The 22321-nt window shown below is 29.5% G+C and overlaps 3 protein-coding genes across 8 annotated transcripts in view; 2 read left to right on the plus strand and 1 right to left on the minus strand.

Annotated features, from left to right (window-relative positions):
* Positions 1-12010: 12010 nt before the first annotated feature.
* LOC124495345 (methionyl-tRNA formyltransferase, mitochondrial) lies at positions 12011-13793 on the plus strand. The gene is given in 7 exon segments (XM_075733406.1): positions 12011-12081; positions 12159-12587; positions 12653-12773; positions 12839-12941; positions 13001-13076; positions 13147-13448; positions 13450-13793. Coding segments are annotated over 6 exon segments (1182 nt in total). The 5' UTR covers positions 12011-12081; positions 12159-12190; the 3' UTR covers positions 13633-13793.
* A 559-nt stretch (positions 13794-14352) lies between these two features.
* Positions 14353-18004, plus strand: AMPdeam (AMP deaminase). 4 transcript variants are annotated; one of them, XM_047059237.2, is made up of 9 exons: positions 14353-14817; positions 15072-15371; positions 15465-15607; positions 15676-15820; positions 15895-16029; positions 16098-16797; positions 16872-17105; positions 17172-17523; positions 17576-18004. In XM_047059237.2, the coding sequence occupies exons 2-9, from the start codon at positions 15074-15076 to the stop codon at positions 17912-17914; spliced, it is 2346 nt and encodes a 781-aa protein (XP_046915193.1). In that variant the 5' UTR covers positions 14353-14817; positions 15072-15073; the 3' UTR covers positions 17915-18004. The 4 variants fall into 4 exon arrangements, with proteins under 4 accessions (XP_046915193.1, XP_075589517.1, XP_075589519.1 ...); XM_075733402.1 differs by having other exon boundaries at positions 14357-14817; positions 15676-15829; XM_075733404.1 differs by having other exon boundaries at positions 14357-14817; positions 16101-16797.
* Positions 18005-18273: 269 nt separating this feature from the next.
* The window catches only part of LOC124495660 (uncharacterized), a 49284-nt gene continuing 45236 nt past the window's right edge, over positions 18274-22321 (minus strand). For all 3 annotated transcript variants that reach the window (XM_075733398.1, XM_075733400.1, XM_075733399.1), the window contains 5 exons: positions 20992-21445; positions 20720-20937; positions 20163-20645; positions 19872-19984; positions 18274-18597 (listed from right to left, as the gene is read on the minus strand). In XM_075733398.1, the coding sequence (XP_075589513.1) occupies positions 18531-18597; positions 19872-19984; positions 20163-20645; positions 20720-20937; positions 20992-21445 (1335 nt within the window). In that variant the 3' untranslated portion in view covers positions 18274-18530. The remainder of the gene's footprint in view (positions 18598-19871; positions 19985-20162; positions 20646-20719; positions 20938-20991; positions 21446-22321) is intronic.

The following is a 22321-nucleotide window of genomic DNA, read 5'->3' on the forward strand; positions in this document are numbered from 1 at the left end:
AATCTCGCCTACATTCATCATTGAAAAGTCATCACTTTAAATAGTGGATTCTTTTTTTTTTTTTTTTTTTTTTTTTTTTTGGTGCACAGTGCTAAGAATAGATAGATTAATGATTATTGTTTTCTTGTCTTGTCTCCGTTCAGAATTGAGAATCATATATTGGAAGCGAAAACGAAAAATTTTCACTTTTCCCTGGTTGTCATGTCATCATCACATCACATCACATCATTTTTTTTTTTTTTTTTTTTTTTGCTGTAGTAATGATCCCGGTGATGATGATGATGATGATGATGGTTATAAATCCTTCATAAACAAATAAACAAGTGAGAGAAAAAAAAGCCGACTAAATGAGTTGATTTTTTGTTTTTTTTTTGTTTGTTTTGTTTTTTTCAACGAAAAGAATTCACTCAAATCTTTTTTGAATGAAGATCATATTTTCTTTTTAATTCTGTTTTGTCAAAATGTAGTCGAAACGAAACGAAACGAAAAAAAAAAATTCCAGTCGATTCCATTCGAATGAATGACCTATAAAAAGTTGATATATACGATGGATGGAAAACGACCAAAATATTTTGTCAAAGAATTATTATTCTGAATTTTAGCCAAAAATGTTCATTTTTAATTCAAATTTGAATGTATGAATATTTTGTACTGTTTGTTTGTTTGTTTGTTTGTTTTTTTTTTTTTTTTTTTTTTTTTGGTTTTTTTGGCAAATAAACAAAATTCATTATTAATGAGAAAATCACACACCAACACACACACACACAAACGCGCGCGCATAATTAGGTTCAAGGTTTTTTTTTCAACGATTCAATTCCAGAAACAGTTTCATTCATTTCATTGTGTTTTTTTTTTGTTATCAGGAATCTTTTCATTTTCCTTTCATTTTTTATTTCGCCTGACTTTGTTTGCTCCTTTGTTATCACCTGACCATAATTTCCGTTGAAAATAGGTGTTTTTTTCTTTCTTAATATGATTAGTACGTGTAAATATACCTTAAACGACCATTTTTTGAATTATTTTTACTCTCACTTAATTGTTTCTATTGTGTTGTTGTTGTTGTTGTCAGTGACTGACTGGCTAACTAACTGGTCTACTTATACGGAAAATTAATTTTTTTTTTTGTTTCATTTTGTGATAATAATAATAAAGGAAATCCTGCATGGAAGACATTCGTTTGTTTCGTAGTGTTAATAAATCACGTTTTCAAATTTTGTCACTACTACCACCACCACACATCATATTTTATAATCAATTTCCTACAATTTAAATATATGAAAAAAAGGGAACTAAAACCAGCCAGAAGAAATTTTTTTTGTTTTGTTTTCTGATTTTGTCATTCGTAAAGAATGAAAAACACGATAAACAAATTGTCGCCAAACTGCATGATTATCAGCATATTATCTGAGAAAAAAAAACAATGTTGGGATTGCCGTTTTTTTTTGTTGGACAGATAGATTGAATCATTCAGTGTTTTTTTTTCATCCTGTAATGAATTGAGATATGCGCTAAATGGGTTATCATAACCACATACACACACACACACAGACACAGAATAATCATGCTGGTATTGGTTAGGAATACGATAAACAGCACATTTAGGAAGATTTTTACGAAAAAAAATGTACATTTTTTTTTCGATCACGCGTGTTAATCATTTCAGCACGTGTATCTTTATTTATTTACTAATAAACATTTCAACTCTTTATGTAGATTTTGATAAATGATTGCCAAGCGCAGACTGTGTGTGCTTGTGTGTGTGTGTGTGGTCTTCGTAAGACAATTTTCTTCGAAATGAAAAAAAAAATCTGACAAAATCTGGAAAATCCCAAATCAAAAATAATTTTTTGTTGTTGTTGTTGTTGTTGTTGTTGTGGAATTTTTTAATATTAAGGCCACTGACATACTTACTTGAATGTTGTGTTTTTCCTATTATATTTACTTAAGATTTCCTATCCAAAAAATAAAAATAAAAAAAAACGACGGATTCAATTATATATTCAAATATACAATTTTGTTTATATATGATCAATTTACAATAAAAAATAACGTGTTCACGCACACACACACACACACACGTGGCCCAAGGCCTATTATCGATGATGATTGCAAATTTTTTTTCAATGTATTTTTTTCAACCACGTTCGATTGATATAAATTGATTTTTTTTTATCCACTTTTTCTCTATCTCTTTCTCACCTTGGTCACACAGTATCCATGATGAACAAGGTCTGTGCTGATATGCCATATTGATTCAATATATATGGAACTTGAAAGCGACATTTTTGTTACGAAATTTTTGTTTTTTGTTTTTTTTTTCGGCTTGTGGGTAAATGGTCGCATTGCATTTTATTATGCGCATGAAAAAAAATTGGCTTCGTTGTGATACAATTTCTTTTTGGATTTGGATGATTCATTTCATTTCATTCCATAATGTATATAGAATGTTGTTGTTGTTGTTTTTTTTTCTTCACCGCATATGGGGTTACCCGGCCGGTTATCTATCGATCGAGTTTTTTTTTTGTTTGCTCTCTGAGTGTGAATGAATGAAATACCCCATGGATTGTTCAAGGCCATCAAAAGTTTCAGGCCACTTTCAGGAGGGTCTGCACCATTTTGTAGAAAAAGATAATAAATAATGCACCATTAATGCAGAATATTCCAATTTTTCAAGAATGAATCATCAGTTCATTGTTCCATTTCAGGTTGCATTTTTTTTCGCGGCGTTCAATTCTATGCCAAAAAAACAGAATTGCATCAAACAATGGACATTCTTCTGTGTGTTTTTTTTTCGTTCGTTTAATTGTATCAACCACAAATGAAACAAATGAAAAGGAGCCATTCATGCATTTTTGACATTGAACATTGGTAGAAGGAAAAAAAAAACAAACTCAATACCCCAGTGTTGTTCTTATTGTTGTCGTTCGTTTGTTTTAATTCTTCATAATGTCCGAATTCGTTGTATACATTGGTGTGTGTGTTTTTTTTCGTTTTTTTTTTTTGTTGTTTGCTGGGACTTTCCAGCAATGGTCAGTTAGCTTTAATGGTTGTGTCCACAACAACAACAACAATAACTAACTAACTAACCAACTGAATATTAAGAAGAAAAAAGAAAAAAAAATTTCATTTTTCTATTTATTCCGGTTGTTGTTGCTATAACGGAAATCAAACCCAAACACCTACAAACAAAATTCACTTTATGATTTCAAAAGAAATGAACAAGAAACAAACCAAAAAAAAAAAAATCCGATAATTTTTTTTCCAACGAAAAATGTTTTTATGGTAACCCCTAAAAAATCACCATTTACCACTACACACACTATTGAGTGATTAGAAATTTTTCCAATTCATCATGTTTTCCTGGAAAGCCTCCTTTTTTCGTCTATCGATGGATAAACACACACACACACACACGTACACAGACAGAAAACACAAACATTCAAGGATCCCGGTGAACCTTGACACATCATTGTAAAACAAAATTTTTTTTTCTGAATGGAAAAAAACGTCGTCGATATATGATTGAATGACATTGTCAAATTCAGACAATGTATGTAAGATGTGTGTGTGTGTACATGTGTGAATTCCGTTTTAAAGATTTTTTTTTTTTTTTTGATGGAAATTTCCAAACTTTACAGCTCTGTATATCTTTTCGATGTTTTTTTTTATTTATTGGCAAAATGATGATGATGATGATGCAAACATTGATTATATGAATCATATGTTATGATCCAATATTTGACAGCAAAAAAAAAAAAAACAGTAACCTGATCAATCATTTCATCGTTCGATCGATTGATTTTTCTTTTTCCATAGCACAGAAAAAAAACACACACCATATATGAGGCTACACACAACAACATCATAATCATCATGTCTTATTATTATCAATTATGGGTTTTCCTTTGATGATTATTAATGAAATCAAAGAGTAAAGGAAAGCCTTGTGTTTGTTTTTTTTTTCGCCACCATGACGATGATCAGGATATGAATATGATGATGATGATGATGATGAAGGGTGAAAATTCAATCAGAAAAAAAATTCATGCCTGATTTATTTATCATGTGTGTGTGTGTGTGTGTCTTATCCGTATTTTTGTCATTATTTATTCATTTGAAGTGACGAGAAAATCATACAAGATGAAAATATAAATGTCCAAACATCTTGGACATTGATTGATGTCAAAATTGCACGTAGAAAATATTTGTTTATCCCAATTTATATATATATAAATCAGATTCAAAAAATTCATCATCGATTACTGATAATAAGCTTGATTGAGTGAGAATCTAAATTTGATCATCATCATCATCGTCATCATTATTTCCGTTTTTGTATGATTTTCAAAAGCAAAAAAAAAATGACGGAAATTTATCTGGATAAAAAAGTAGAAAGTAAATCCATTTAGATTGACGTTCATGATGATCATCATGGTGATGACGATGATAAGATCAGAGATAACAGTATTATTCTGCCATCATCATATAATGGATGAATGATGTGTGTGTGTGTGTGTGTGTGTGTGTCTGTGTGCATGATCCATAAATCGATCATTATGATTGGAAAAAATAAATATAGAAAAATCATCATGCTTGAATTGTTCATCATATGTATCCGTTTTTTTTTACAGAAACTAAATGATCACTAATTGATGATATCGAACGTTGTGTTTCTCTCTGGCACTATATACATGGTGGAAATTAATTTTTCCTTTCAAACCGTGCCAATTTAAAAAAAATTGAATAATTTTCAATCATTCTCACCCGATATCACCTGATACATATTTGTTTCCTGTTTTAAATTGATTTTTATTTTTCTTTTTACGGAAACATTACCATTTTAAAAAAAAAATTGTTAAAAAAAGATTTTGCCAAAATAAAAAAAAGGTACAAAATGATCATATCTTTAGATCGTATCGATTTCCATGTAACCAAACTATCATCGTCGAAATCGCTACTGATAATCTTCATAGGTACATATATATATATATTCGATGATGAAAATTTAATTTTCGCCTCACATATTCATTCGTGAATGTATGTACGGATATCAATGATGATTATCATCAGAAAAAAAAATAAAGAATGATGATGATAATAAATTGAAAAAAAAATGAAGGACGTTAATCCTCCGTCATCATCGTTGTCGATGTTTTCGTTGTTGTTGTCGATGTTGTCGATATTGTTGTTGTTGTTGTTATTCACCAAAATCGGCAAATGTTATGATCATATGATGAAGATGATGATGATGATGATGATGATTTGATTGGAATTGAATTGTTGGTTGTTTGGTTGAATGTTCAATGATTTTTTTTTTCTTGTTCTCATCACCATGGTTGTTGTTGTTGTTGTTGAATGATTTTTCTCTCTTGTTGTTATTTTTTTTTATTGTTCACCGTTTATTTTTTTATTATTTTTTTTGTGTGTGTTTGAATATTTGTTCAGTTTGTGGACAGAAGAAAAAAAAAATTTTCAGATACCATTAGTAGCTATTATTTAAAATTTTTATCCTTAATCTTTGTATTGTATATATATATGAAAGTGTGAATGTTTTTGTGCAACAAAAAAAAAAAAAAAAAAAAATAGAAGCGATGATCATCATCATCATGATGATGATGATCATCGCCATGGCCATTTTATTTGTTCCGATGATTATATTATCTCTTGTCTTGATGACAATCAGCCATTATTATTTTTTTTGTCCTTTTTTGTTGTTATTTACCTGTTGTTTGATTTTCTATTTTTAACACAAAACAACAACAATGCTGATGATCAAAAAAAAAAAAACTGTTTTTGGATAATGAAAAATTTTTCACAAAAAAAAATGATCATTATAAATGTCAATAATATTTATAGTGGATCATCATCATCATCAGATTATTATCGTTCAATGTCAATGTTTTTTCATTTATGACAACAACAAAAAAAATCATGGCCATATTTCATCCATTCATTCGTCTGATTGATTGATTGATTGATTGATACACTTGTCTTGTATATACAGTTCAATTAATCAGTAAGAAAAAAAAATTAAATATTCCACGGTCATGGTCATGATAAAAAAAAAAATTCAATTCCTGTATTGAATTCAATACTAAAGATGAACATTTTTTTCAATTTACAAGGTAATCAGAATTGTTATTATTCACACGTATATATCGATTATTATTGATTAATTGATTGGATAGAATTGTATTATTTTTTTCCTCTTACTACTACAGCTGCTACTACTACTACTACTACTACTATTACATTCATTACAATTACTTGTATACAATTTATCCATGGCCATTATATTTGTTTATATATATATGAATATATGACAGAAGGAAATTCAGATGATTATCATTGATTATGGTAAATAACAAAACAAAACAACAACAACAACAACATCATCACAAACTATAGTTCAGGAAGATCACGTTACACTATTTTGTGATCACGAGCAAACAAATGAATGAACTATGAATGTTATATATGCGATTAAAATTGAATGAATGAATGAATGAAAAATAATCATGATGATGATGATGATGATGATGATTATTTAAATGTCTTTATTTTCTCATGGTTTTCCTGTTGTTTTGATCATTATCATTATTATTATTATCATTCAACAACAACAACAACAACAACAATCACAACAACAACAACAAACGAAAAAAAAACAACCCAAATACAATCATCATCATACTTGATTCTTTACAATTTACATTTGAGCAAAAAAGTTGTTGTGGAATTCTTTATTCTGTATCTACAGTTTTTTACCGGATTTAAGAGAAAAAAACAAAAGTAAAAATAGTTGTTTATCATCACCATCACCATCACCATCCATGCTTGCATAGAGTAGTTCCGTCAATTCTTTACTGACTTTAATGGGCAACAAACAAAAAAAGAGAACAAAAAAATATTACCCGTAATAGTAAAAAAAAAAAAATATGCTAATGTCACTGTCACTATTAGAAGCAACAAGTTTGTCCCACCAACACCACCACCACCACCACCACTGTTTTTTATTCACATTTTGGATTCATTTATTTTTGTCAAATTAAAATCAAACTCGTACACATTTATTATCATCATCATCATCGTTGTCATTAAAGAATTGGAATCATGTCAACAATTCTTTTCAACAAATAAAGTAAAAATATGATATGATATTGTCATCCATTGGAAAATCTGTTAGTCTGTATTTGATCGTTTTTTCTGTTCGTTTCCGGTCAAAAAAATCAATAACCATTATCATCATTATTTTAGTTATGGAGACAATAATTTTTTTTGCTAATTTAATTCTTAATGATTCTGGTGAAAAAAATTCCCATTTTTAGCATCATTATGATGATGATGGTGGTGGTTTTTTTAAAGAAAAAAAAACCGACGTTTAAACTAAATGATCTGTGACATTTTTTTTCATCGTTATATGCCTCTCTCTCTCTCTCTCTCTCTCTCTCTCTCTCTCTCTCTCTCTCTCTCTCTCTCTCTCTCTCTCTCTCTCTCTCTCTCTCTCTCTCTCTCTCTCTCTCTCTCTCTCTCTCTCTCTCTCTCTCTCTCTCTCTCTCTCTCTCTCTCTCTCTCTCTCTCTCTCTCTCTCTCTCTCTCTCTCTCTCTCTCTCTCTCTCTCATTCTCGCCCAATCTTGATATATATTTGATGATAGAAGAAATGTTGAATGGGGCAACTTAAAATGAACAGCGATGAGCTAGTTAATCATCTGAAAGAAAGTAAAAAAAAAAAATAGAAAGTTTATCTTGTCAACAGAATCGGCCAGATATTTTCAGAACACACACACACACACACACATGCACACACACATCGACGACGCGACGACCTAAATCACGGATTATCATCCGATATGTTGATTTTTTTTTCACTCCTAACATCCTAGCTTGAAAAAATAATGTCTAAAAATTTTTCCATACGCACACACACATATTTATAGTCAAGTCTTAATTGATAAGGGAAAATTTATCCAGTTAATTATAATTTTGGGAAGAAAGAGAGAGAGAGAGAAAGAGAAAATTGACTTTTTATTTTGATTTCTGGCCAAATGGTTTTTTCCTTTGGTTTTTTTTCAAAATTCTTTCGAATGAGATGAAGAATTTTTTCAAATACCAAAAAAAAAATTGACACATTTTTTTCCCCCCACTCATTCAATTCGACTCGAACAAGATATCGATTACTTATGAGAGAAAGAGAAAAAAAAATTACATGTGTCATGGACACATAATTATCGTCATCGATTTAGTTTTCACGATTTTCGGTTTGTCGTATAGAAGCCATCGTTGTTGTTTTGGCTAAATATCAAGAGAAATGAATAAAAAAAAATATACTCGTTTTATCAGACATTGATCAAATGTATCGCACACACACACACACACACAAAGATGTTTGGCATCGAATCGACTTTGAATTCGTCGTAGTTTTTTTTCTTTTTCTTTTTCTTTTTCTTCAGTGAATTATATTCATCCGAAAGAAAATCCGTTTACGTCGACATACAATATCATCATCATCATCATCATTCATCAATTTAGGTTGATGATGGTGATTATGTTGATGATATTGTGTAAATGGTACGATTTTTTAAGCAAAAAAAAAAGAAGAAGAAAACTCACTGACAACATTGTCCCCTTTTTATTATTAAAAAATTTCGATTTGAACATCATGAAAATAGCATAGAATCAATGGCATAAAATCAATTTTTACTGTCTACGAAATGTCTAATTAAAAAGTGGTAAAAAAAATGATTCCAATGATCAAATCAGATGAACGAACGAATGAATCTCGAATCTCGTGATGAATCTGTATAAAAATGTACTATTTTTTTTTGCACAATGATTGATGACAAAATCCAATCAAATCAAATAAAAAAAAAGATGTTAATGAATGTAAATATATTTTTGTGGCGGAAAAAAAAATCTCCTGATCATCATATTGATTATTTATCGGCTATAGGCACAAAACATCATATTATTATTATCGATCTTTGAGCCCAAACATTTTTTTTTGTTTTTATTTTGTTTTTTTTTTATTTTTTTTCCAATGAATGATAGTGGATAATAAAGTACAACAACAACAACAACAACAACAAACGTCATGGGTGAGCTAGTCCTGGATGAGCAATTCATTTGTTTTTTTTCTACATTGAGAATACCACAAAATTGATATGATGATATCCAATGGAAATAAAAATTGATGATGATGATAAAATAAAATAGAAAAAAAACGAACGATGAACGTATGATCGGACATGAAAAATCATCCACGAATGTTGAATGTATTTTTTTTTGTCGCCACATTTTGAAAGCTCAAAGATCCTTTCGTTTTTTTTTTTTTTTTTTGATCATTTCATACCTAATTTGTACTTTTACAGTGAATTATCAACAAATGATTTGATTTACCAGCATTTTGTTTTTGATTCAATTTTTTTTTTTTTTTTGAAATTCAATTGTCGTCGTCGTCGTTGTTGTTGTTGTTGTTCCAAGGCGAAGGTGAAGGCAATTTGTGTGTTTGGATTTTTTTTTTCCTTCGCAAAAATTGCCTCATTGTTGTGTCTTTTTTTTTGTTGTTTCCAATATCGTTTGTTGTTGTTGTTGTTATTTACAACGGAACGTCTATTGGAACTCTTTATATTTTTTTTTCTTCATTCATAATAAAGAGAAAAATATACTAACCACACACACACACACAAAGAGTTATTGTATTTGTCATTTTGTTGTTGTTGTTGTTTTTGCATCCTTCCACACAAACATACACACACACACACACACACACACACAAACGGTAGATTGGCGTCGGTTGATGATTATTGTTATGTTGATAATGATAATAATAATAATGATGGTGGTGGTGGTGGTGGTGGCTGAAGGCCAACAGCTTAATTTAGTCATTCATCGAGAAAAAATTTAAATTTTACATTTATTGAATTGATATTGAACCTTAACATACACACACACACACAGATGGAATGAATAAATAAAAAAACAGGAAAAAAAAATTCAGCCAACCATTGGATGAATGAATGAATAAATGAATGATTTGAAAAAAAAGTAATATCAATACATTACTTTTAATAATCATAAATAAATAATTTCAAAGTCAAGTTCATTGCAATGGTGGCAAATGTGTTTGTGTTAGTAGTGATGTGTTTTGTAAAAACAATTTCTTCCTTGATCAAATCCCCTTGGATCGTTTGTACATTTATTTCTGTTCAGTTGTCATATGAGATCGATATCATTGTGGATCATTATTATTATTGATGATCAATCCATATTTGTTGAACAAAAAAAAAAAAAATTATTCCAGCTATTGTTGTCCACATATTTAATCAATCAATATGACGTTTCCATATGAAAATGAAAACATTTGATCGATCAATTCGATCAATCAAATGTTTTCATTTTTAACGTTTTTTTTTTTAATTAACCTGAAAATAAAGGAAAACCCATATATAATTTTGATCCTTGAAGCGTTCATTTTACGTTCATATAGTCCAGAAAAAAAAGAAATTAATTTGTTTACAACGAACAAATGATTTAATTCGATTTATAATCAAAAAAAAAGGTAACAGCGAAAAAAAACTGTTATATATTGAACAAACAAACAAAACATGTGATGATGAAACGCTCGTTGTGAGTGTGAATAATGATGATGATGATGATTTTGGATGATGACAATGGTAGAACAACAGCAAACGAAAAAAAATCACCATTGTCACCTTGATTCGATTCAAGGTAATCTTTTCCGTTTTTTTTATTCACATCATCATCATCATCAATAATCAATCAACAAGTTGTATTTAAAATATGAATATTTACTATTTGTATTTCAATATTTTTTTTTCTCTCTCTCTCTATTGTATTATTATTAAGAAATGATTAATCAAAATAAAATTGAATGGATAAGATATGACCTTAAATTGAAATGAAAAAATTTTCGTTCCAACAACAACAACATTTACCATTTGGTTGTTGTTGTTTTTTGTGTGTGTGTGTGTGTGTACTTGTTTTTTTTTTTTTTTTGATCCATTTGCAATAATTATTATTCAAATATTGCAATCATTCTTGGATATTCTATTTTCTTTCTATAGAATTCTGAATGTGAATCAAGTGCAGAATATAATAATATAATCATCATCATCATTAATATTCGATTCGATGCAATTTATGTTTATCTGATAATTTGAATATATAAATTTGATGGCCACATAGTAATATAATAAATTTCAAGTTCAATATCAAAACATTCAAAATGATTTGTTTAAAATGAACAACAAAAAAAAACAAAAAACAAAAAAATTCAATGTCACCACAAGTGTGTGTTTGTGTGTGTGTGTGTGTGTATCCATTCAAAAACACATTATCGACACATTCTTGGAAACAAAACAAAACAAAACAAAAAAAAAATAATGGCAGGAAATTTATTTTGGCAGATTTAGTATTTGTCATTGGCCAGAAAAAAAATATTGATAAAAAAAAAGAAACAAAATGAAAATGAAAATCCACAAATGTGTTTGATGGTAGAAAGAAATATATAATCCAAAAAATACAAAACAAAACAGGACATCCAAATCAATAGATATGTATATCTTGTTTATTATGAATCCCTAGAAACGTTGTTGTTTATATATCAAAGAAAAACAACAACAACAACAACAAAAAATTGTTGAATTTTTTTTTTTTGAATCTCGTATATTCCAATATTATCATTGGCGATTAATCCATCTTGGTTTGGTTTGGTTTGGTTTTTTGGTTTTGATTTATATGATCATGATGGATACATTTGGTTACTATGGATGAAAAATTGCCACAACAACCATATATGGATATTCGACAAAATGATAATGAATAAATATGCAGTATATATAAAAATATTTTACAGGTCAAAAAATGTTTTGATTTTCTGATTCTTCAAAAGAATTTATTTTTATTTAAAAAAAATACGATATTTATGAATAAACTCATTTCAATGTTGTTTTGAATATAAATGAAAATTTTTTTTTCTTTTTTTTTTTTGGTACATGTGACTTGGATTCTCATGATCATCAGGTTTTATTTTTTTTTTTTTGAAGTTATGGCATTATATTGTAAGTATTAGTAATCTTTATTATACCTGATGATAATTAGATTGGTTATCTTTATATTTTTTTTTTTTTTGTATTAGAATGAACAACAACTGATTTCAAATGATGAAGCATGAGATCAACATTGTTATTATCATTGATGAATCGAATGAAATGGCTTTCAGCAGCTAACATTTTGGTCGTTTCGAAAACATTTTTATCATCATCATATGAAAAACAAAAATCACTGTCCATATTATTCTATGGTTCTGATGATTTTAGTATAGCTAGTCTTAAATTATTACATAAAAAACTATTAAATCCTGAATTGGATTCAATGGTTATTGTAAAAAATATTCAAGTAGTCACCACTAAATGTAATAATCCTGTTAGTTTATATTGTAAAAAAGTTGATCTACCAATCATCCTGTTTGATGGATATACGGTACCAAATGATCAATTTGATCTTGGTGTTGTTTCTTCATTCGGTCGCCTTATACCTTCACAGGCTATCAATGCTTGTCATTATGGTATTTATTTTATTGTTGTAGTTCTGACATTCTATATTTATTTTGAATTACATTAATTTATACAGGTATGTTCAATATTCATGGTTCATTATTGCCACGATGGCGTGGAGCATCTCCAATTCAACATGCCATATTGAATGGTGATACAATCACCGGTGTAACCATAATGAAAATTCATCCAAATAGGTATTGTTTACATGCGATTAATGATTATTATTTTTCTGACCAGAAAACATTTTTGTTTCTGACAGATTTGATGTTGGTGAGATTTTGGCACAAAAACCAATCGAAATTGTACATCGTATTTCGGCCGTACAATTGAAACAATTAATGGCACCAATAGGAGCTCAACTGGTGAGTTCAATTTTCGATAATTTTTATTTGATTTATCTCGTTGATTTTTTTTCCGTTAGCTTTGGGATTGCATTGAAGATTTAGACAATTGTCTAGCCAACGTTCGAAAACAATCCAAAGAAGAAGTTACACATGGTAAGTTTTTTTCTTAATTTCATTCACAAATCATTTCATCTCATTTGACAAACAAACTTGTGTGTATTAGCTCGAAAAATAAAAATTACGGATGGTGAAATCGATTGGACACGTATGAATGCATATGAAATTGATCGACGTTTTCGTGCATTCAATGGTACTATTGATGTTTTTACCTATTGGATTGATGGTACACCATTACGATTGGGTGATATACTTGATCCAGATCTTGTGAATCGTTTGAATATATCCATTTTGGCTGGACATGGACACTATGAACATATACCAGGCCTTATTTATTATCATAAAAAACGACATATTTTATGTATTGCATCGGCAAATCAAACATGGTCAGCATTTCGTAGTCTAACACTTGAAAGGACGTAGAAAAATGTCTGCATTAGGATTTTCCAATACATTTATTCGTCCAATTGTTAAAGAATTTAAAGCTAATAATCAAGGACAGCGGCCATTTTTATTATTAGGACAAACGGAAAAACATCGTGGTATGTTTAATCTGAATGAAATCGAACAGATTAAACAACAATATTTATGAAAGAAGAAGAAAAAAATACAAAAATTCATCCAATCAATATTATCTGTGTTCTAATTTAGTTGGTTAAATTGATATATTTAGTTATTTTTGTTTGTTTGTTTATTTTTCTGTAAATATACAATGATTAAAAATAAAAATAAAAAAAAATGAAAAATTTTCCATTCGATTCGATTGTTGGTAGCGTTGTTATAATTTTACAATCACGTAAAACATTGATTATCATCATATCGATATACAATAATCAATCAATCATCTCTAAAATATCGAATAACATTAATCAATCTAAAATAAATATTTTGAAAATTCCAATCATCATTCGATTTGATTTTGATCACTTTCCATCTAAAAAAAAAAAAATTGATGATTAACGATGTTGATGATACATGTATTTTATTCATGGCTACATCATGCCTCCATACATCCATGATAATCATTCACATCCAGACAACATCATCATCATTATCATGAGTACATTTTGGCAATGGTTATACATATTTGTTTGTTTCAATCATTCTACATATCCAAGAAGAATTTTGTTTTTTTGTTTTTTTTTTGAATAAAATTTTTCACAATCTGCATTTGATATCGGAGTATGCGCTGAATTTGTAACGCAAAAAAAAAAAAAAAAATAAATGTGGCATGATGATATACACATTGCCACTGCCTCAGTGATTTTTATTTCCCAAAAAAAAACAACCAACACAATCACAACTATATGCTGAATACAATCATTCATTCATTCATTCATTCATCAATATATAATATACCAAATAGCAATATAACCAATCTGTATATATTATATGTATGAACCAAAGTATAACGAGAGAGAGAGAAAAAAAAATTCATAACATCGAACAAAGTGTAAATTTGTTTTTGTTTTTTCATCATCATCATTTCAATGTTTAAGTTTACCACACATTGACAAGTTTTGAGTGATGAATTTTAAGTGATTCTACAATATATACCATCATTCTGGACTGATTGATTGAGCCCGATTTTGATTTCAATTGATTTTCGGGCTGTTTTAAATTTTTTCATTCGATTGTATTATCAACATTTTATTTCCGCAATTGTTGAGAGCTTGTCCAGTGCACCATAATCATCGTCAATTATCCTGGTAAACCGAATCTAGATCATCATTATTTAAATCGTTTTTTTTTTGTTATTCACATTTGGCGGTCATTGGTAAGTCATCATTGTTTTTCGACATGTCGCTTTCGAGTATCTTGAATAGTTTTTTCCACTGTTTATTTTGGATAAAAATAACGTTTTTTTTTTGCTTAAAAAAATGATTGAACGTAATACGGTGGTGAAATATGATAGGAGAATGTCTATGGCTAGATATTGTCAATATCAATCAGTTTTGAAATAATCAATGGATTTTTATTAATAGATAAAGCAATTTTTTTTTATATTTTGATTTCCATTTGATTTACAAGATATGGAACGATTAGTAAGAGGTTCTGATTTGAAAAAAGAAAATGAAATCCTCATGAAAGCATCGGTTTTAGATGACGATGAAATTGAAGAAGATGATGAAGTGGCCGCTGCAACTGCATCAAAAATACCAAGAGATATATCTAATCATAGTGAATTAAGTGTTAAAGAAATTTCGGCACCATACACTGTACCACATTATCCAATCGAATTGGAAGAACAGAAAAAAATTGCCGCCCAACAATTGGCACAACAAATTGCATTGAAAGAATTGGAAGAACGTGCAATACATGATGAAGAAAGTGAGTTATTAATCATAATTTTGAAATAATAATAATAAAAAATTTTCCCGCCACTCAAATGATTTTCCCTTTCCATATTCTATATTCATTCAGGTATATCGAATGCTGGTATACAACGTATTCAACATGCAGAATCAATTGATCCAACTGCTTGTTTAGCTGGTCAAACGACATCGTCTATTCTAAATCAATTGGATTTTCAACGTGTTTATATTTCTGGTGAATATTCATTCGGTGTAAGTCTATAAATCATAATCATTTGAATTATTAGTCATGATGATAATGATAAAAAATCGAATCATAGGCTGAAGATCCAAAAATATATCAATCATTACGAAGAGCAATGCGTTTAAGAGAAATCTACATGCAAGAGGCATTTCAAACATTTCCAGAGATGGCTAAACGTATTTTACATCGAACACATAAATCAAGTTATCAACCGGAAACCGGTATGAATTGTTTTTTGATATTTTGGATCGTCATTGTTTTTATCGTCATTATTATTTGTATTCATTCAATTAAGTTAATTATGATGAGCCGCCAGTCATTGCCGATCCTTGGAACATTAAGATTCCCGAAGATTTAAATTGTATACTAAAAATAGAAGATGGTGTCATTCATGTCTATAAGACTAAAGAAGATTTTGAAGGAAAAAAGCGTAAGAATTTTTATTTTTTTTCGTTATTCAATTTCATAATGTTTTAACTTTGAAATTTTCGGTTTCAGGAGCTTATAATTTACGGCCATTCAATAATTTTATTGAAGATATGAAATTCATGTGCAATATTATTACCGATGGCCCATTGAAATCACATTGTTACAAACGATTAGCCTATCTTACATATAAATATCAGCTACATGTTCTTCTTAATGAAATGAATGAATTACGATCACAGAAAGCCGTACCGCATAGAGATTTTTATAATACACGTAAAGTTGATACGCACATTCATGCCGCTTCTTGTATGAATCAAAAACATTTGTTACGTTTCATTAAAAAAACGATCAAAACACGACGAAATGATTATGTTTGCCTTGAGAATGGTAAACCATTAACATTGGAACAAGTGTTTGATTCATTGAATTTAACAAGCTATGATCTAAGTGTCGATATGTTGGATGTACACGCCGATCGTAATACATTTCATCGTTTCGATAAATTCAATGCCAAATATAATCCTATTGGTGAATCAAGATTAAGAGAAATTTTTCTTAAAACCGACAATTATATCAAAGGTGTTTATTTTGCCGAAATTCTTAAAGAAGTAATGAATGATCTAGAAGAATCCAAATATCAACAGGCTGAATTACGTTTGTCAATTTATGGTCGAAAACCAAGCGAATGGGATGATTTAGCCAAATGGGCACTCACAAACAATGTTTATTCCGACACTGTTCGATGGATAATTCAAATTCCTCGTTTATAGTAAGTTGTGATATAATTTCGATAAATCTCACTTTTCATTATAAATATAAATAATTCATATATTCATATATTAGTGATGTATATCGAGCAAACAAGATTCTTGAAAATTTCGAACAAATGTTGGAGAATATATTCATGCCGCTGTTTGAAGTGACGAACAATCCAAATTCACATCCAGAATTGCATGTCTTTTTACATTATGTAACTGGATTCGATTCGGTCGATGATGAATCAAAACACGAGAATCCAATGTTTGATAAAGAAATTACGTTACCAAACAAATGGTCCGATGAAGAGAATCCACCATAGTATGATTTTGATAATTTTTTTTCAAAATTGAATTTCAATCTAATGATTGATTTTAATATCCATAGCAATTACTATCTATATTACATGTATGCCAATATGGTCATTTTGAATCATTTCCGCAAAGAACGTGGATTCAATACATTAGTTTTGCGGCCACATTGTGGCGAAGCTGGCAATATTCAACATTTGATCGGTGGATTTTTGTTGGCCGAAAATATTAGCCATGGTCTTTTGCTTCGAAAAGTACCCGTTTTACAATACCTGTACTATTTGACTCAGATTGGAATCGCCATGTCGCCATTGTCTAACAATTCATTGTTTTTGAATTATCATCGAAATCCATTGCCGGAATTCGCTTCTCGTGGCCTTTGTGTATCGCTTTCGACTGATGATCCGTTGCAATTTCATTTTACAAAGGTATATTGATTTATATTTCAAATGGAACTAGATTCTAATAAAACGATTATAGGAACCTTTAATGGAAGAATATTCGATTGCCACACAAGTGTGGAAATTAAGTAGCTGTGATATGAGCGAATTGGCACGTAATTCGGTATTAATGTCTGGTTTTCCTGCTGAGTTCAAACAACATTGGATCGGAGCTAATTATCATCGTGAAGGTGTGGAAGGAAACGATATACAACGGACCAATTTGCCTGGAATTCGTGTTTCATATCGATATGAAACTTTATTGGACGAATTGGATCATTTACGATCGGATGATAAAAATTGGGAACGACAAAAAAGAACATCGGTTACTGACAAAACGCACTCGAAATCATCGTTGCCGCACAAACGATTAATTTGAATAATAAGGACGAAAATATTTTATTTTTTAGTTTTCAAAATATTAAATTACCACAAATCATAGTTGATAGTTTTGATTTTTTACCTTTAATATTCCCAGAACTACCAAGTTTTTTTCTCTCATTTTAGTTTTTATGCCACTAGATGGGAGCACATAACCTCGAATAATGTTAAAATTCATGTAGAAAAGTTGAAAATTTTTTGCGAAATTCAATTCAAATTTTCATTGTTCATTCCTCATCGTTCATCATTGGCAATGAATAGCAACATGAAATGTAAAATTTTCGTTTGAAATTCACAATAATAATAATGAAGCGCTTTCTCAGTTTGTCTTTTTGAAAATCATCATTTAGAACAAGTCATAAAAGATGCTAGGTTTTATTTTTGTTATCAATAGATGGCAGCATGTTTATCAATCAGATGGTTGAAAATAGACGAAATAAAAGTTTTTGATGATTGAATTTGAATTGAGAATTTTTTTTTTGTCAAAAATTACAAGAACAGTGATTATTACAATAAATAATAATAATAATAATAATAATAATAATAATAATAATAATGAATAATAAATGAGTTAACAAAAAAAACGAAACGAAACGAAAGGCAATCTCGGATTTTCATTTTCCATCCAGATAATGCATCAATTGATCGACAATATTGGCAAAGTTTAACCGATCTTCTGGCCTAAAATATGTGTGATGAGAAAAAAACAAAAATTAGAATCCAATCAACAAGTTATGATATTTAATGAACGAAATTAAATGAGAAAAGTTTAAAAAAAAATCTCCAAAGAAATCAGAGCAATCAGGGTTGCAAAAAGTTTGGCTGATGATGACGTCGAGAACGTTTTCTCGTGTTTGGGGACTTGAAATCATTTTTTTTTATTTTTATTTTTGGTCCAAATTTGCAAACAAACACACAGAAGCCACAAATTGGATTGGAAAATATTGCTATAAATAAATAAATGAAAATTTGATTCACGAAAAAAGCAGCAAAATACAGCTGTACTTGCTTGACCCATTGGAATATTTTTGTTTTTTTTGTTTTTATGTTTTTATTGCTGAGAATCGAGAAAAAAAAATTAAAATTCAGTATTTTTTTGTTGTTGCTATCGAAGAATTCATGCTTGAAATTATTGGCGAATCGTGCCTATTAGATTTATATATATATATGCAATCGATTATGGATTTCAAAAGTAAATTTATTCCATGCTATTTGTCTGCGTCTATATGGAAAGAATATGGAATGGAAATGGATTTTAATTCAGCAAATAATACAGAAGAACAAGAGGGAAAAAAATGTCAAAATTTTCTGCAATGAATTCTTTTTTTTTGTAGTTCAAAATTAGAAAACGGACAAACTCTATACCATCGTATTGAATATATATTGCCCATATAATATGGTGAAAAGAATTGATTCAAGATCCCCATCTCTTTTTCTCTTTACATTTTGCTTTCCTACCACACCCATTAATGGTATACAACTGTTGTCATTGATAAATTCTAGATATTCATTCAATGATGATGATGGTGGTGGTGGTGGTGATGGGATTGCTAAACATATGAACCATTTATAACAACAACAGGCCGACCAAAAAGGAGAAAAAAAAACATTCTGTATGGAATATTTCGACAGCAAAATCATTTTGAATTTTGATTATATGTTGCTGCAAGTATTCATCATCATCATCATCGTCATCATATACATTTTGATAATTTCATTACGCAAGACTTGTGTAAAGTTTTTTTTTCATTTTTTTCTCTAGTTCTACAGATATGATTCTTCAGCGGAAAAAGATGTGTAGACATACAAGAGTTCAAGAAAGAAATAAAAAAAAATGAAGGAAAAAAAATCAAATTTAAAATTTAAATTTTTTTTCCTTATTTTCTTTTCTTTTCTTTTTTTTATATATTTCTCTTCTGGTTTTTTTTTATTGTTCAGAGAAAAGAAAAACTTACTTAAATTGCCAACAACTCCACATTATTTGATAGATGATGACAGAACAATTCTCTGGTTTAGGCAGTCGTCGATTTTCATTGAACATTCGTAGTATGTCCTGGCCGTCCATGCCCTAAGAGGATAAATATTCGAAAAAAAAAATAAAAATGAAATAAAAAAAAAGAATGAATGAACATAATGAAAATTGTATTTTTTTCCGGTAGAATTGGCAAAATAACAAGCACAAGTATATTCTTCATGTATGTAAGACAATCAATGGAATAATAATAAAAAAAAAGTCAAATACATACCTGATAAGGCATTTCACCTCGAGACATTGCTTCCCATAATGCTACTCCAAAACTCCATACATCCGATTTTGAACTGAATTTATAATAATAGATGCATTCAGGTGCATACCATTTGAGTGGCCATTTCGATGCCGAACGAGCTTTATAATAATCTTTACCTTGGCCAAGGGCACGTGACATACCAAAATCGCTTACTTTGGCAAATTTTTCATTAACCAATAGAATATTACGAGCGGCCAAATCTCTATGTACATAATTCACATCTTCAAGATATTGCATTGCTTTTGCAACCTGAAGCATTAAACGTAAAATGTCCATATCGGTCAAATTTTGGCCATGATTTTGTAGATATTTATTCAATGGTCCTAATGGCGCTAATTCCATGACCAACATGAATGGATCATTTTCACATACACCAATTAACCGAACAATATGTCTATGATCAAGTTTAGCCATTGTTTGTGCTTCACGAAGTATTTCGGCCTTTATAAAAACCAGAAAAAAATACAATTAGCTACAATTACAAAAAAATTACAAATTATCAATCTACTTTTTACCTTTTGCTGCGGTACAGCATGACTTTTAAGCATTTTAACAGCTAAATTTATATTCGATGAACCATGTAATGAAGGAATGGTGGCCAGAAAAACATCACCAAAATATCCATTTCCAATTCTTCGTTTTAATGTTATACATCGTGGATCAAAACAAATTGGACCACGTTTACATTTTTGTATCGTTTCTTGAACCTCTTCAATCACTTCATTCAAGCATACTAGATTGAATAGAGAATAAGAATTAAGATTTTCTATTAAAAGTATATACATACTTAATTCAATGTCTTTAAGGCATTGTTGATTAGTGGCAGTTTCATTAGTGGTTTCTTGCTTATTATTATTATTATCACCCAAGGGCACTTGTTGGCTGCTACATGACAAATGAATATTGGAAGGATTCATTGATGATGATGATGATAATGATAATGATTCACCAATAATGATATTATTAGGCCATACTGGTGTTTCAATACAACAAGATAAAGGCGGCTGCGGTGGTGGTGGTGGCGAAATAGTTGGTGGAGGTAATGATGATGATGATATATGATGATATGATTTATGTTTTTGTTGTTGTTGTTGTTGTTGAAAAGAATTTGAATCATTTGTATGTAAGATTGATGATGATGATGTTGATGTTGTTGTTGCTGAAATATTCTTACTACAATTTGCCATCATTATCATTGTTTCGTTATGGACATTTTGTTTTGGTGGAGAATTTGATGAATGCTATTTGAGAGAGAAAAAAAACACCAGAATATAAATGAATGAATGAATTAATGGTAAGAATTATTTCAAAACTTATTTAGAATTAAAAGTTTCAAAATGGCAAAAAAAAAGAAAACAAAAACACATGACAAATGTTCACAAATATGTACAAGCAAATAATGCATTTCATTTGCCATTTTTTGTTTGTTTGATAACTTTTTTCCATACACACACACACACACACACACTAACACAATAGTTTTTTTTTTTTTTTTTGGTCGTAAAATGATAAATTCAAAGTTGAAAATTTCCGAATACCGATAATAATTTTTCAAACGAAAAAAAAACCAGCGATTCTGTTAATGATGATGTATGTATGTCCGGAAATTCAAAAACTCAGTGAACAATCAAGCAACAACAACGAACAAAAAAAAACGAATACCTTAGTAGTGGCCAGAATGTTTCCTTTATGAAGAAAAAACTGATGTATTTCTTATCTGTGGAACAAAAATAAATGGCAATGGTAAAGCAATTTGGAACAGAAAAAGAAAAAGAAAAATCCAGAGACAATGAGAAATGAAAATTAAACAGTAGCGACATTTTGCACAAATTGCACAGAAAATGAATCAGAATTCCAAATCAAGAATGAGTGGCAGGCAGAAAAAAAATCAGGAATTCCAAAAAAAAAGACACGTCACCACAGTTGACATTTTTTTTCTCTTTTTTCTGGTATTGAAATTCCTGCCAGCAAACAAAAACAAAATTGAAAATAGAAATGAAAAAAAAACTTCAATTTTGATTTGAACAACAAGGGACCAAACCCGGACTAAATGTTGACATTGTTCCAACCAACCAACAAGATTTAAGACAAGAAAAAAAATTGTTCTTCTGGCCACA

Source organism: Dermatophagoides farinae, chromosome 8 (assembly GCF_024713945.1).
Source record: "Dermatophagoides farinae isolate YC_2012a chromosome 8, ASM2471394v1, whole genome shotgun sequence".
Lineage (NCBI taxonomy): Eukaryota > Metazoa > Arthropoda > Arachnida > Sarcoptiformes > Pyroglyphidae > Dermatophagoides > Dermatophagoides farinae.

Excerpts from the sequence above, each read along its gene's own strand:
- AMPdeam (XM_075733402.1), top strand. The coding sequence starts at position 15,074 with ATGGAACGATTAGTAAGAGGTTCTGATTTGAAAAAAGAAAATGAAATC. Across the intron at positions 16,798-16,871 it reads ATTCAAATTCCTCGTTTATA|TGATGTATATCGAGCAAACA; the intron begins GTAAGTTGTGAT and ends TTCATATATTAG. Across the intron at positions 17,524-17,575 it reads TGCAATTTCATTTTACAAAG|GAACCTTTAATGGAAGAATA; the intron begins GTATATTGATTT and ends AAACGATTATAG.